This window comes from Maniola hyperantus, chromosome 7, assembly GCF_902806685.2.
Source record: "Maniola hyperantus chromosome 7, iAphHyp1.2, whole genome shotgun sequence".
Lineage (NCBI taxonomy): Eukaryota > Metazoa > Arthropoda > Insecta > Lepidoptera > Nymphalidae > Maniola > Maniola hyperantus.
In genome coordinates, this window is record NC_048542.1 from 2,845,402 (window position 1) to 2,863,152 (window position 17,751).

The 17,751-nt window shown below is 38.1% G+C and overlaps 1 protein-coding gene across 4 annotated transcripts in view; it reads left to right on the top strand.

Moving 5' to 3' along the window:
• Window positions 1-3,278: 3,278 nt before the first annotated feature.
• LOC117983655 (sodium- and chloride-dependent transporter XTRP3) overlaps window positions 3,279-17,751 on the top strand; it is a 41,182-nt gene continuing 26,709 nt past the window's right edge. For 3 of the 4 annotated variants that reach the window (XM_069499754.1, XM_034970269.2, XM_034970270.2), the window contains exons 1-2: window positions 3,279-3,387; window positions 16,461-17,270. In XM_069499754.1, coding sequence (XP_069355855.1) covers window positions 17,006-17,270 — 265 coding nt within the window. In that variant the 5' untranslated portion in view covers window positions 3,279-3,387; window positions 16,461-17,005. Of the gene's footprint in view, window positions 3,388-9,030; window positions 9,043-16,460; window positions 17,271-17,751 lie in introns of those variants that run through there. The other variant, XM_069499753.1, reaches the window with a different exon arrangement.

Below are 17,751 nucleotides of genomic sequence, written 5' to 3' on the forward strand. Positions count from 1 at the left end.
AACCCGGGATCTCACACTAACAAGACCACAAGCGCTTACCACTGCGCCAGGGAGGTCGTCAGTCTAATTTCGTGTTAGCGTTCGATGGGCAAACAATTGAATTATAGGATTGTGTTTCGAGTAATTTCGAAAATTTTCCATTATGTCGATTGACTGGCCACGTGGCACAGTTCACGACAGTTAGGAAACTTGTAAAAAACGCCGAGACTTCACCTACACTCAGATATGCCATATATAATACGTAACACATTTTATTTCAAGTAAACAGGTACCTACTAAAAACACAAATCACGTCATCATTACGTGCACATCGTAAATATTATTGACAGAAAAGTGCGGAACATAATGATGACGTCATGTCCATATTTATCAAAATGAAAAATGGCTAAGTAATACTTTTTAGGGTTCCGTACCCGAAGATCCGTTTCCGTGCCAACGGGACCAACCACTGAGCCTCCGCAGCTGTCCGTCCGTCCGTCTGTCAGGTTGTCCGTTGTATTTCAGAAACCGTAATAATAGGTAGAGAACAGAAATTTGCTCAGAGTATTTCCGCTATAATAAACAGACAGACAGACAACAAACTGATCCTATAAGGGTTCCGTTTTTCCTTTTGAGGTACGGAACCCTAAAAATAGTAGTAGTAAGTAATGAAAAGAAAATCAAAATGGTTGCCACGAAAAAAAAGTGTCATTTCTTATACGATGGTACGGATTACGGAACCCTTCGTGTGCAAGTCCGATTCACATTTGACCGGTTTTTTATTCGGATAAAATACAAATTAAATGGTTTGATTAGCAGTCTAAGATAAAGCTTTATGACAGTTTTTAGGGTTCTAAACTAGGCCAAAACTCTTCTCACTCTGAGAACCCATACTTTACTAGCTTATGCCCGCGACTTCGTCCGCGTGAAATTTCAAATCCCTATTTTAGCCCCTTATAGGGTTGAATTTACAAAAATCGTTTCTTGCGGTTATATCTATTACGACGTAATAGCTGCATGCCTTTCAGCCCGATCCGTCCAGTAGTTTGAGCTGCGCATTGATAGATCAGTCAGTCAGTCAGTCAGCATTTCCTTTTATTATATATACTGGATGACGCCCGCGACTTCGTCTGCGTGGATTTAGGATTTTTTAAAATCCCGTGGAACTCTTTGATTTTCCGGGATAAGCCACCTTCCCCGGGATATAAGCTAATTCCGTACCAAATTTCATCAAAATCGGTTGAACGGTTGGGCAGTGAAAAGCTAGCAGACAGACAGACACACTTTCGCATTTATAATAAGTATTAAGTATGGATTTAGATATAAACAAAAAATATGCGACTGATATTATTCAGAGAGCTTTACGAGAGAAAATCTGCCATCATACATTAAAAAAAAAATTAGGTAGGTCGCTTCCTCCATTAAGCCGTTTCCGTTTACGATTTTATTAAATCTTTCAGCGGGAGGCTCTGGTTGGACAAACAGCGTGTTAGGTACCGTAGCGTAGCGGTAGGTATTGATTTTTCCTATATTACACAACTTTTATGAAGCCTTCCTTACTAAAATAAAAATGAAAAACAAAATATAAGTATACCTAACACTAATTAAATTGGGTGTTTTAATATCGACAGATTACTAAAATAAGTATATATTTTTTTTAATATTTTAATTGAAAATGTGTTATGTAAAGAACCTAGTTTTGCGACTAGACCGTACGAAGGTTAACGAGTTTTACCGAAAGTATACGAGGAAGAAAGAAATGGTCGAGGGTTTTCGCGCGCATGCTCCACCCTAGGTTGAATCAGCCTGACGTCATCGAGTTTAGGGATGTGAATATCATCCCTTATAGTCTACGATAATACCTATATTTTTAAGTTAAATTCATTATGCATTGATTTTATAATAATATAGGATATAATATAGGAATCTGTCAATACAACTAGTATCAACTAGTTGTATTGACAGATTCCTATATTTTAAACTAGCTGATGCCCGCGACTTCGTCCGCTTGGAATCAGGTTTTAAAAAAATCCCATGAGAACTCTTTGATTTTCCGGGATAAAAAGTAACCTATGCCACTCTCCAGGTCTTTATCTATACCCATGCAAAAAACACGTCAATCCGTTGCACCGTTGCGACGTGATTTAAGGACAAACCAACAAACAAACACACTTTCGCATTTATAATAAATAATATGCAAATGATGCAAATAAATGTAAAATAAATTACTGCCAATATGTGGTAAAGAAATTCCTACTAAACTGAATTATAATAACCTGGTAAAAGAGTAATTTACCACCCCGTGGTAAACTAATTTGACTCTTTTGAAATGTCAACAAATTATTATAAGTCCCGCAAATTGCTAATGCGCGTGGTCGCCATTTTAGTGACATCAGCACTAGACTGAAGTTTCGAGCTGATAGTATATTTTAATTTCGGCTGACGTCAAAATGACGTCATTTCGATGTTGATGAGATATGGTTCCAGCGCAATAGCAATTTGCGGGACTTATAACAAGGTGTACTTTTCCAAAGTACCTAGACTTTGTAACATTATCCTCTGCAGTGTTAGGTATAATTACCTACCAAGTAAATATGTATCAAATTCTGATCTCAGATTTATATGAAAGAAATATGCTGACGCTGTAACGTTGCATGATCTTGTTATTGTTATAGGCTTTATCTGTTTCATAATATGAACGACGTTAATTAATCGTTATGTTGTATTACACCAATATATTTTGCTAGTTAAATATTAGTTTTTAGATCCATTTTAGACCCATTCATCTTTTTCATGGGTAACGTTAGGATCAAAATCAATCGTTATGGAAGATATTGGATAGTATTTCTTTAGGTGCGACTTGAGAATAGTAATTTTTATGAACGAAAGTAACGTTAACGTTATTTCCGTCCTTACTAATGGCATAATTTTATTGGCTGCCAAACAGAACAGCTGTTTTGAAGCCGCCATTTTTATCTGGGCATTTAAAACCATCAAGTAGTTAGTACCATGGATAAAATAATTAATTTTAGTTACCACGAGTAAGAACGACTCATTTCAATATAATACTACTTAAATTCTACCATGACTTATTTATTTTTAATTTAATCGCAATACCTATCTGTTACAACGTCAAAGGAGTTTGAACCGCGCGTAAATGTTACTCTGACAAAATTTTTGTGTACAACAGATAATTTGAATGAATTTAAAACCTCAGTGCTCTTAATTTATCGATAATATAATAAATTAATAAAACTTGACATCACTATTCCTGATCTTATGAAGGCAGTCAGCGAAGCTCGCCCGACGCGAAATAACGTTCGCGTTCGATATTTGAAAATCGTATGAAAATACGGGTTGGAAAAAATCAGTCTAGTGTCTGTAGCCAGTGTTACAATTTGTGAAAAAGTAGGTTGAGTTTTCGTATAATTTAATTAATTAAAGGTATTTTTATGTTTGCAGCGTTACTTAATTAAGTTTTTTGTTACCGTATGAATATTTTAATTAGGTATACAGGTACTTAAATAAAAAATTACTTACATATATGAATATGGTTCATAACTTAATAATACAAAAATATGGAAGGAATTAACATAAAAGTCCAATATTTAAGTTGAATTATGTAATCTTTGCAAGAAAAAATAAATAAATTGCTCTCAAAGCGATACACATTTAAAAAATAGGAATTCATCAAGTGTGAATGAATCGCTTAGTTGTTTAATGATACAGATTAAAAAGATTATAAATACAGATTAAATTCAGCAGGAAGGTTTGGTGCATTGAAGGTTTATGCCCAGAAGGTGTGTTATTGATTGTGCGCTGCGCGGGGGAGGGGCGCAAGGGATGGGAGAGGTCGGAAATCTCTGGTTTTCTTAGCACGTGGTTCTTACACGTGCTAAGAAAAGTGTTTATTTTTTAATATACTTACAAGGTTCTTCACATGTCGATTAGTAAGGTTGGTTTGTACTTACTTTGTAAAGGTAAGTATTCACCACTTATTTTGTGGGTTCCGTACCCGAAGGGTGCCAAAGAGACCCTATTAATAAGTCTCCACCATCCGTCCGTCTGTCTGTCAGTCAGCGGGCTCTATCTCATGAAACTTAATAGAGTAGAGAGTTGACATTTTCACAGAGTGTGTATTGCGATTGCCGCTAAGTATAATAATAAATAGTAAAATGTTCAAAATATTAGCTGCCATTCAAAAGTGTCCTAAAATATCCAATATTAACCACTAGGCTATCATCGCTCTTAAAGGTTACATCCACAATTTTTTCTTTCAATCAAATAAAATACAATATGGGTACCGTCAAGAGTAAATAGGTTTCTAGGCAAGACCAAGAGAAGAAGGCTAGGGTTTCTTTGACGACTGACTTTGAGACATGCTGACCTCCCTGGCGCAGTGGTAAGCACTGTGATCTTATTAGTGGGAGGTCCCGGGTTCGATTTCTGGCAGGGGGTTGGAATTTTATAATTTCTAAATTTCTGGTCTGGTCTGGTGGCAGGCTTCAGCCGTGGCTAATTACCACCCTACCGGCAAAACCGTGCCGCCAAGTGATTTAGCGTTCCAGTACGATGCCGTGTAGAAACCAAAGCGGCATGAGTTTAATTACCATACCCTTCCAGGTTAGCCCGCTTCCATCTTAGACTGCATCATCACTTCCCACTAGGTGAGTCAAGCCTTACAGTCAAGGGCTAACTTTTATCTGAATGAAAATAAAAAAAAAGTCTTAGGCTGCATCATCACTTGCCAGCAGGTCTGATTGCAGTCAAACGCTCGTCTATAAATTAAAAAAAAATTCGCGCATAAAGTCGCGGCCCCGGCAGACGTTAGAGTAGATATAGGTATTGTGCCTAGTAATATTTAAAAAACCGGCCAAGTGCGAGTCAGGCTCGCGCAATGAGGGTACCGTACTACAGTCGTATTTTTCCGACATTTTGCACGATAATTCAAAAACTATGATACATAAAAATAAATAAAAATCTGTTTTCGAATGGATGCAGGTGAAGACCTTTTATATGATACCCCACTTGATATAGTTATCTTATTTCGAATATTGAAAATCCTAATTATTAGTTTATGACCACAATTTAATTTTTTTGGTGTGATATAACCACAAATTCACGGTTTTCAGATTTTTCCCCTAAAGCCAGCTATAAGACCTACCTACCTGCCAAATTTCATGATTCTAGGTCAACGGGAAGTACCCTGTAGGTTTCTTGACAGACCGACATTGATCCTATAAGGGTTCCGTTTTTCCTTTCGAGGTACGGAACCCTAAAAAAGTCTTAGGCTGCATCATCACTTGCCAGCAGGTCTGATTGCAGCCAAACGCTCGTCTATAAATTAAAAAAAAAATCGCGCATAAAGTCGCGGCCCCGGCAGACGTTAGAGTAGGTATAGGTATTGTACCTAGTAATATTTAAAAATGAATGAAAGAAAAATAAAAAAATTACTAAGCGCCACCACACGTCGCAAAACCCTTGCATGCCGAAATATTATTTATTTACTTGCTTTTGTGGGGCTTCGGTAGTTGCACTGGTCATGCATTTCTCAACCAAACAAAGCATGCAGGTAAGTATTTTCCTCCGCGGAGGTGGATTTACGCCTAAAAAGTTAAAAAGCTTTGAAAGTTTACAAAGAGGCATTAAAATTAGTATAGGTACCTACTTATCCATGCCAAATTCTTTAAAACAAGAGTGAATAGGCATATTCTAGGTAAACGCGTCCCATCTTAGGCCGCATCATCACTGTGAATCAGGTGTGATTGTGGTCAAGCGTTTGCCTATAATGAATAAAAAAAAAATAAGAGCCTAAATTTATTTCTCCAAGTTGAATAAAAACAACATGATTTTTTGCTTGCTCTGCTTGCTCTCTTTTTCTTCTACGAGTATATCTGTTAAGCTACTGTAAAAGCTCGAACTATGATAGACATGTTAAAAATCAGTAAAGCCTAGGATTTACCAAGTCTTATTAAAGTCCGAACTGATCTGTCAACCCATCGCCGGCTCACTACTGAGCACGGCTCTCCTCTCAGAATGAGAAGAGTTTGGTCATAGTCCACCACTCTGGCCATGTGCGGATCGGTCACACGGATCACACACCTTTGAGAACATTATAACTGATAATAATTATACTAGTATCTATAATAGTACATAAATCCGCATAATATCATAACCCACAAGCACGCACTCACGCATACTCTCTCTCCCACACACAAACACACACCCACACACACACAGACACACATACACTCACACATACACACACACATACATATGTTGTGAATCACCTACTAGGTATTTTTACTAGTTAATTGACTTTTATATTTTCATATTATTATATTATTGTAAAGCTTGTTTAAATTATCAAACGTACTGTTATAAATTTATATTTAATATCTATTTAAGTAATCTGTAAAAAATTGTAATTCTATTTGGCCTTATTTTCAGTCTGTTATTATGTAAAATTATATTGTATATATCGCTGTTGATTGCAAAAAACAAATAAAATAAATAAAATTATGGAGAACTCTCAGGTATGCAGGTTTTCCTTCACAGGAAGTGATATTTAATTTATTGAAACGCAGATAACTTCGAAAAGTTAGAGTTGCGTGCCCGGAGTCGAACACCTGTATACTGTATAGGAGGCGGAAGTCCAAACCACTAGGCTATCACAGCTACGAGGCAGCTGAACTGATCTCTGATTTATTTATTTTTCGGCCTTTTAACCCTCGAAAAACACCAAAGAGTACATAAATACTACGTTCTACCAGTATCGTTGCCAGTACCAGTGCCGTTGCCAACGCAAGCACGTTGCGTGACGCCATTAAGCCAGGTTCGCAGATATTTCCGACGGGTTGTACAACTATCTATCATCCAGTGAAGGTTTGTGATAGCCCTGCATATTAAGAGAGCATACGTAAAGAAGCACTGAATGTGCAGTCGACGCCGGCGTTACGGTACGGTATATCGATCCGCAAGTCGTGAGTTGACCCACTGACCAGGCGGCTTAGCACGAGTTTGTACAACTCAAAAACGTACGTAGATTTCGAGTGACGAAATACTATAACTTCAAACTGAAATGGACCTAAATTTCCTTGTTTTAAGATTTGAGCTCTTTCTTGCTTTTGTCTACAGCCAGCCTAGGCAACCTCCCTAAGCAGAATCTTTATAAAATAACTAGATGATGCCCGCGACTTCATCCACGTGGATTTAGGTTTTTCCGGGATAAAAAGTAGCCTATGTTCTTCTCCGGGATGTAAGCTAGCTCTGTACTAAATTTCATCAAAATCAGTTGAACAGTTGGGCCGTGAAAAGCTAGCAGACAGACAGACAGACACACTTTCACATTTATAATATTAGTATGGATTACCGACCAGGATCAGCAATCGCTGTACCAAATTTCAAAATCCGTTCAGTATTTTTCGCGTAATGCACGTAACTACCTACAGAGTACAGACTACAGACTGACAGACACAAAAAAAAAATGTTTTGTAGGCGATAATAATTTCCTCCCATTAAAATTATCACAGCAACATACTCGTAGGTAGATAGATAGTTGGTAGCTAACACGTGTTCTGTTCTATGAATGAATCAAACAAGGCCGACAATAAAGACTGTATGAATGGATGCAAATGTACTGCGAATATATTTTTAGACGTGGTGCCAGTATAATGGGACAAAAATGCTTTGTGTTGCCCGGAAATCAGTGACAGATTACGTATAGTGCATTCAATATTAACTAGCGTGTTTCCACTTGAGACCGTCATTAGCAATAACAATAGGATTAAGTCGTGGCGGGTGAATTCAAAAGGGGGCGTCCACAAATTACGTGAGATGTTTAAGGGAGGGAGGGGGTCGAGTCAAATCTCATCTAATCTTACGTTGGAGAGAGGGAGGGGTCTCGGCAAATATCACGCAATTTTTTTTCTGATTGAAACAAAAAAAAAATTGTACTATTTTTGTACATGCTTAAGATGTACAACGCTTAGGATCGTAATACAATTAAGATCATTCACTAATTCGTTCGAAAGAAAATAATTTCATTCAAGTATCCAACGCGTTTACGTAAGAAACCCACATTTTGAAAAATCTCACGTGAGATTGGGGGATGGGGGAGAGAGTTGAATAAAATCTCACGACATCTCACCAGGGGGGGAGGGAGGGACAGAAAAATCAAAAAAACACCTCACGTAATTTATGGATGCCCCCAAAGTATCAACACTGGTTGGTTTGCAACAAAATATATAAGGTTGAACCGGCTCCTTTAAAAATGAATGGGCTCTATGTGTTTGGTTTATAACCCCTATTGTTTATGTGGCATGTCGAATGTAATCTTATTGTTATCGCTAATGACGGTCTCAAGTGGAAACACGCCAGTTAATGTTGAATGCACTATAACCCTGATGCTGATGCATTAGGATTTGCGGATACTGAATAATCAGTGGATAATCGCAATCATGGTAATTTTATACTTACATTGATCGCAAAACACCTATACCTAGCACGCGACAGGTCGAGATGGCACCTCCGCGCTAAGCCGGTGCGGGCGAGCGCGGGTGACGTAAAGGTGTGCGGGGTGTCCCGCCGCATACCCCAATTGCCATCTTTACCTGTCGCGGACTTTACTTTTTACCTACTTACCCTAAAGCCAAAAGACGAATCTCGAATTCTTTGATGCGTGTGGCCTAGTGTATTATGAGGTTCTGTTTCAAAGTCACACCATTTATTGAAATACCATTGTGCACTTCTTGATGGGCAGTTGTTGATAATCAATTACGTAAACGTAAAACTAAAGTAACGAGGGTTCCAAACGCGCCCAGGTCTGAGAAGAGCACACAACAAACTCAGGCGGGTTAGATAATAAGATATCACCACTTTACAAAAAAATATTAGAACGCTTATCAAAACTATTAATCAACTCATTTCCAAGCTTTCTTATCATATAATCCTTTGCAACATGATTCAGGATAAACCTCTCGATAGCGGTAAAAAATGTGTTGCTTTATTTCTCGATTTAAAGAAAGCATTTGATACTGTCTCTGTCCCCATATTTGTGAAAAAGTTAGAAAATATTGGGATAAGAGATGTCCCTCTGTCTCTTTTCAAGGACTACCTTACTGGACGCACCCAGAGAGTTAAGATAGGGCAACATATAAGTCAAGATCTTGATATCTCTTACGGGGTGCCACAAGGTAGTGTTTTAGGACCAACATTGTTCTTAATTTATATAAATGCACTCTGTAATTTAAAAATCAATAATGCAAAAATTTTTTCTTACGCAGATGATACTGCAATAGTTTTTTCAGAAACCACTTGGGAAAAAGTTAAAAATATAACAGAACTGGGACTTGCTAAAATCGCTCGCTGGCTGAAGAATAATTTACTAACACTAAATACTGAAAAAACTAATTTTATATGTTTCTCCATCTCCAATAAAACTCAGCCGGAGGCCGACTATAGCATGATATTGCACGCTCCTAACTGTAATAGTAACTGTAATAATTGCTCCAGTATCAACAGGGTAAACTCCACTAAATATTTGGGCGTTGTAATAGATCATAGACTATCATGGCAGAGACAAATAGAAGTAATTAGTAGTAGAATACGAAAACTAATTTGGATTTTTAAAATGCTTAGGCATATAGCCTCTGAAGTCCTGTTAAATAAAATTTACATAGCTTTAGCTCAATCTATACTAGGTTATTGCATCCCCGTTTGGGGTGGTGCGGTTAAAACTAAATTCATTGATATAGAGAGAGCACAAAGATCTTTACTAAAGGTCATGTATCAGAAACCTTATAGATTTCCTACACACAAGCTTTACTCAACCCAGGTATTAACTGTGAGACAGTTATATATTTTGCAAACGATTCTGAAAGTACATAAATCCACAAAATTTGAACCTTTAATTGTACGAAGGAGAAGGAAACTTAATGTCATTAATATAGCTGCAGCAAAAACGTCATTTTCTCGGAATCAGTACACCAGAAAATCAGCTCATCTCTACAATAAAATCAACAAAATTCTCAATTTCCACACTAGTAAACAGTTTGATATTAAAAAAACATTATCTAAATGGTTACAAGAAAAAACGTACGACGAAACAGAATTACTTCTAGGAATATAAATAGGTAGGTTAAATTAGAAATTTGTTATTTGTTATTAAAAATATACACATGTACTCACTCACACATACATACACACACTCGCACTCACACTACACACTGATACACATATGTACACACACACACTCATACACACACACACACACACACGTATTTTTAAGTTTCATATTGTTGTTATAAGTGTTTATTTGTTAATGATGGAGGAGGGAGAGCGGGGACCCTGAGATACAGGTTTTGCAAACTTACTTCAGGGTCCCTAGCACAATTTTAAAGACCTTTTAAAACAAATAAATCATTTCATTTCATTTCAAAAAAAAAAAAAAACCAACAATTCTTTCTTTCTGTTTCTGTTTCTATTTTATGCTGACCTGCAACTTTTTCGTCAAATCACGATTTTTCTTAAATTTGGCAAGCGTACCAACCCTCTTCTCATTCGATTTCGGAAGTTGGGACTGGTTTAGGCATAACAAAGGTACCAACCCCTGTCTACCCCTCGTATACGGGCTACCGTCCTTGACACGGATTATAACAAAACCAATGTTTTCTACCTACCCCACTTTTATAGTCTATGGAATTTTGTAGGCCCCTCAAAGTTTGTTTTTTATTTTATTTTATTTGTACCAAAAACATTTACAGTAAAGAGAAAAGGAGATTAAAAGTGGTCAGGGACTCATCTCAATGAGAGATCTCTACCAGTGGCCCTAGGCAGTGCGAGAGGAGTTTTGTACGTTAATCTATATTAATTCCTACCCCTGAAAGATAAATGTTGCTCAATCTATGCCTATCTATGCCTACACGGGAATTTTTAAAATATTTGTCCCATTGAGTAACATTGTGACTCAACGGGACAACTATTTTTAAAAATACCCGTTGAGTAACAGTATTACACACGGGTGTGACTCAACGGGAATAGGCCCCCTATACCTACTCAATGATAAAATTATAAAGCGGCTCCCTCGTATGATGTCGTCTGTCCACCTAGTGGGGCGTCTTCCAATGCTGCGCTTTTCGGTGCGAGGTCGCCATGCACCTTGGGGTCTCAACGTCCATCGGTTTTTCAAATTACAGTGGACCCCCGGTAATCCGGCACCTGTCTAATCCGGCACCCCGTGTAATCCGACATGGTGTATTATTGAATATTTTTTGACAATCTTCGCTAATGCATGATTGAAGAAATAACTTCTACGCACCACCACTTTTGTGATCGACGCATAGGGTAGTTTTGATTCTGATTGCTTAGCTTGAATTTGAAGTTTGAATACATAATGAAGTAAGTATGATTTGTACTTCAGAGTACATATCTATAACATATAGAATCTTATCATTGGATCTGTAATTTATCGGATTACAAGGTACTCTTTGGTAAAAAAAAAACCGGACTATGGTCTTAGGCAGTACTTTATAATCCGACAAATTCGATAGTCCGACACTGCCCTGCAAAATGTTTGTCGGATTACCGGGGGTCCACTGTATGTACTCTGCCCATTGCCATTTCAGCTTCGCAATACATTGTCGGTTACTTCTCCTACGGATCTTCTCATTCCTGATTTGATTACGTAGAGAAACTCCATCGCCCGCTTAAAGCATTCAATATGAGACCCGTTGAATGACTGACCTTTCTTATGACTTATCCTGTGGTAGCAGGATAATTTATAAAGTAACAGAAACAACAAACGATAGAATAACAGAAACAACAGAAATTAAAATAACAAGAACAACAAAAATTAAAGTAACTGGAACAAAAAAAAAAAAAAAACAAAACAATAATTAAAAATATGATAAAATGGATCCCACTAGCAGCGGGCTAGGATCCAAGCTGCCAATGGTCAGGGCTCCAGAGTGAGGAACCTCCTCACAATGCGTGCCGTCTCAAGAACCACTGCCTTCTGTATCTTACCCTTGATCCAACAACTAAGCGATAGTTTCTTAAGATGTTGGTTGAAACTATTCGCAATAAGACCATGGACTGATACAACTATCGGTACAATAATCGTTGAGTCAACACTCCACATGGCGGTAATTATTATTACTTATTTTTATTAAACGAACATTTGTGACCGTCTAGAATACTTTTTTCTATATAAGTATCTTCGTCTATAATATAAAAATGAATCGTTAAATGTGTTTCTGATCGCAAATGTCGAGAACAGCTGAACCGATTTCGCTAAATCTTTTTTATAATATTCCTTGAAGTACGAGGATGGTTGTTACGCAGAGAAAAATTTAATTCAACCCCCTCCTCAATTTTCTAAACTCCACCCAAACGAAGCCGGGGCGGGTCAGCTAGTCCTGAATAAAAATTGGATCACTTTCTCCAATTACTTAATATACCTTAATTGTGTAAATAATATATATTAAGTAGTATTTACTTCTGAAACTGGGCCGAGCACCAACAACCCACAAACGCTCGATACCAAGCCCCCTACTAACATTGGAACTACATAGTTCGAAGCCGAGCCATGTAACAATGCCCTTTGCCATGACGCCCTTGACACCATTCTCCTTTAAAGCCAGCGTTTAGCTAACGTATCACTTTGTCTTACACATCTACTTCAGATCTGAGAAATTAAAAGCAATCAGCGCGAGCCATCGAGTTCTCTTTCTTTCATGTGTGTTCTCACTTCACGTATAGTATGCGACAGGTTAAAATGGTAATCAGCGCTAACCCAGTGTGGGCAAGCGAGGGTGACGTGTGGGTGTGACCTGTCGCGGACTAAAGTACCTGAACATTAAATTGCTTAGAGTGGAGACCACAGATAAAGGATTTATCTATGGTGGAGACCAGGTTGTTATTCTAAGAGCACGAAGAGGCACTTTGTCGGCCGGAGCTGCCTCTCACCAGACCAGACCAGACCTGAGTCAATTTGAAATTAGGTACCCCATTTGTAATTTTCAATCTGTCCTGTAGTTTTTGCGTTATGTCAGCACTAGCTGATGCCAGCGACTTCGTCCGCGTGGAATTAGGTTTTTTAAAAATCCCGTGGGAACTCTTTGATTTTCCGGGATAAAATATAGTAGCCTATGTCACTCTCCAGGTCTTTATCTATACTCATGCAAAAAATCACGTCAATCCGTTGCACCGTTGCACTTGCGACGTGATTGAAGGACAATACCAACAAACAAACACACTTTCGCATTTACGAGTATAATAAAGGATACTGATATCACAGGAAAATGAGGATACGTCAATGATTTTGCAAACCCTTGAAGGAGCCGAATGATAAAATAATATAGGTACCTACTGAGCATAGTTTAGTCAAACGACGACGAGTCTACGCTTTCGAATTTCACGGTTTTCGGATTTATTCCATGTGCTATAAGAACTAATACCTACCTGCCAAATTTCATGTTTCTAGGTCAACGGGAAGTATCCTATGGGTTTTCTTGACAGACACGACAGACAGACAACGAAGTGAGCCTATAAAGGCTTCTTTTTTCCTTATGAGGTACGGAACCCTAAAAAACACTAAGTAGATTTGTTTGGTGAAATCTCCTTCTTCTAGGATTTCGTGATAGCTCTATGGAATTCGTGAAAATTACCTATCTAATTTTCCCTGCGCAACATGCAAATAAACCGACATCGGTATGAGATGCAATTTCACGCTACGAGTAGGTAGTTAGAGCAGACCAAATCACCAATTTATCTGGCTATAGCATTACGTAATTAGTTCGCAAATCTCAGTTCATAGTAGGTAGGAAAAGAAAAAGGTGACTGACTGACTACTGGACGGATCGGGCTGAAATTTGGCATGCATATAGCTATTATGACGTAGGCATCCGCTAAGAAAGTTTTTTGGAAAATTAAACCCCTAAAGGGTTGAAATAGGGGTTTTAAATTTGTATAGTCCACGCGGACGTAGCCGTGAGCATAAGCTAGTTACCAAATAAAGACGTTGTACCCTATTTAATATAGAATATTGCGTGGAACAAAGCCGCCCCTTTATAGCGGCCTTGACACCCGAACCGGCCTCCTTTGTAACCGTTCGTTGGCAATATATTACGTAGGTACGTACCTATATAAATATTTAAAGAGGGTCTTTTATTGCGAGGGAACCTGGAATAATATACGAAATTCTGGGCGGCAGCGGTGTGGCGTGCAATGCGTGGCGAATCCTTAGAAATACATAGATGAATCACATGGGCGGTTTTTTTTCCTCCAACTAAGCGTCAGGCTTGTGCTAGGAGTAGGTACGACAATAGTGCAACGGGCGGGGTTTTAACCGTCGACCTTTCGGTTTTCAGTCCACTCCTTTACCGGTTGAGCTATTGAGGCTCTAAAATGATTTAGGGCAGATCAAATAGTTGCCTGGGTTTATCATACGGCAACCCACAATGTAATCAATACAGGGTTCCTTCCACCTTCGCTCTTTCTTTCAAGTAAGACCTTTGAATTGCATCTTAAAAAATACACTTTATTTGCACAACCACAAGGATTACATTAAAGAATAAAAAACACAGACAGAAGGAAGATACAAAACGCGGCCTTATCGCTAATTAGCGATCTCTACCAGGCAACCTTTAGGCTGTCTTTAGGCGCTATCTTTTTTCTGCCTATCCCATTCGTCCTTGATTCTTATTTTTATAATAGCACGCAACATTTCAGTGCAAGCATTCCACTGTGATTCCTTTGAAAGAAGCACACGCGGAATAGGATTCGTATGCATCATTGCACAAAGAGTTAGCGCGGGGGATGTACGGATGTACGGCCATTCCCTCTCCAATTGCCATCTCGACCTGTCGCGTACTATACATAAGATCGAGAGGGGTGTATACAAGACCCTTCGGACCCTTCCCACTACGGATGTATAGATCGATACTTATAGATATTGCATGTATTAACACTTAATTAACTAATGGATTTTTCATAGCCTGTATAAAGTATCGGAAAATCTCGCACAAATTGGCCCACTTCGGCGGCGTGATCCAATTTGCGATGTAATTAACCGTTGCTTACCGAAATAACATTATAACGAAGGAAGTTTCCGAAATATTGGTATTAGGTAACTAAATATGTACCTAACTAATAGAAAAATAAGTCAAATGCGTTTCAGAACACGCATAAGGTAAGGTTCCGTAACCATGTTAGTTTTTAGAGTGCCGTACGTTTTGTTGTGTAAGCCATACTTAAGTCCGCATAGTTTTTATTTATTTATTCAGATACATGTTAGCCCTTGACTGCAATCTCACCTAGTGGTAAGTGATAATGCAGTACCTATAAGATGAAAGCAGGCTAACCTGGAAGGGGTATTGCAGTTTTTTTTTTTAAATTTTATAAAACCCATGCCCATTTGGTGTCTTATCACACGGTATCACACCGAACGCTAAATCGCTTGGCGGCACTGGGTTAGGTCGGGGGTTGCACGGGTGTGCGGGGCGTCACCACCCCGATTGCCATCTCGATCTGTCACGTACTATACCTATCCCACGCCCGAATGCCCACGTAAATGGAGTTTCGTTATGATACTGGCACAGTGCCAGCCGCATACAGCTAACTGTCGGTTATGCTAGCAAGTTTTAACATTGTGAGTGCCAAATTATAGAATACCAAGATTAACATGGGTCGAAATTGCACTGTTCTGTTCATTTAATAAAATCGCACAATAGACTAGACATTAAATAAAAAAATAACAAAAAGTCTCTGACTTTGCGTCAGAGGAAGAAAGGAACATTGTGAGTGCAAGACAAGGGACAGCCTATTTAAATAGGCAGCCTTTTGCAACTTGAAAAAGCTACCGAAAATTAAGTACTTACGTATTTTGATTTTCGATCTGAAAAATAAAAAAAACACGTATTTCAGGATTTTCAGAAAGTCCATCCCCGATGGGATTAAATTAAATTGGGATTAAAATTAAAAGAAAGTCATTTTTCTAGTTGTATATTTGAGCTTTACTTGGCTGATCTAGTTCTTCAATGGGTACATATGCAGTACATATGCTGTACTTATGCTCGTGACTTCGGATAACTAGGATATATATTATAGGATAGGAGGTCGTGGGATATCTAGGATAGCCTAGTTATCCCACGACCCACGTCCATCTTCCCACGTAAATGAAATTTCAACATGATACTGGCACTGCGCCAGCCGCATACAGCTAACTGTCGGTTATGCTAGCAAGTTTTCACATTTGAAGTGCTACGTGGGTAGCCGTATTTAAACTTTGAAACCCACTTTCAGACAAAAATTTACTAGGTACGCCTATGTTTTTTTTCCCGACCGCGCCAGAAAGATAATGATTTTAACTACTTACGTTTTTTATTCGACTAAGTACGACAAAAGCAAAAGGAAAGGTTTTATTTTTAGCCAACTTCAAAAAAGGAGGTTCTTAAGCTAAATAAAGGATTTCTTTGTTTCAGATCTCCAGTAAAATTCATCTCGTCTCATGCTAATCAAGATGGGAGTCTCCAGGAATTAGTTGCACCCTAAACGCTTCTGGCTTAGAGTCAGCCATGTTCGTTTAGTATTAGTACAAAAAACGCTCATATATGCACAGAGAGGCATTGTACGTATTCAGAGATTCGCTGAAATTACGACAAAAACTCCTCAAAAGGACGACTACGTATTTTAAAGTAGTGGAATTCGTGAAGAAAGACGCCATCCGATACTTCACTTATGACTACGAAATACACCAATAACTAAAAAGTAATAAGTAAATATTATGAACATATTTATAGGTAACGATTATCACTCAAAGAACCGCGTCAAATTGAAAATTTGATTTAAGCATCAACACTTTATAAATAATTTTAGTCAATTGACAATAATTTTATTACGGTGATAATTATTTTCTTATTCTAATACACAAATAATAAGACGTAGGAACAAAACCTTAGATTTATTTTGAATTTTAAAAAAAGTCATAGACTATTTATAGATTTACATTCCGAATTTAAAAATCGAAATGGCGGCAAAGGCTGAGCCGATTGGTCCATTGAATGGTCACGAATTGGCGCCGTTAAATACCAGAGCTGATGGGTCAGAGAGACCTCATGGGGTAACGATCGTGCTCCAAGGATCGAGATCGAACTCCTTGCAAAGAGACGCTCCAGGAGAGGACCGAGCAGCTTGGTCTGGAAAACTTCAGTTCTTTTTGTCTATTATTGGATACTCTGTGGGCTTGGGCAACATCTGGCGCTTTCCTTATCTGTGTCAGCAGAATGGTGGAGGTAAGAAATGGTTTTATTTAATTTAATTAAATTTTGAGTTAAAGTTTTAGGAAACAGTACATGAAGAATAAAGTCAAAGTCAAAGTCAAATGATTTATTCAAAATAAATAACTCTTTTTGATGGTCAGATGTTGGATTTCTAAGATATAGTGGTGATAATTATTACGCAAACTTAAAACTAAAGCTACGAGGGTTCGCCCAGGTCTGAGAAGAATAGAAAAGAATAGAGAAACTGAAATAATAATGTAAATGTTTATCATAATATTAGTATAAGCCCCGCAAATTGCTGTTGCGCTGGAACCATGTCTCATTAACATTGAAATGACGTCATTTTGACGTCAGCCGAAATAAAAATATACCATCAGCTCGAAACTTCAGTCTAGTGCTGACGTCACTAGAATGGCGGCCACGCGCATTAGCAATTTGCTGGACTTATCAGTATGCATATATAGGTAGAATAGAATAGAATAGAATAATTCTT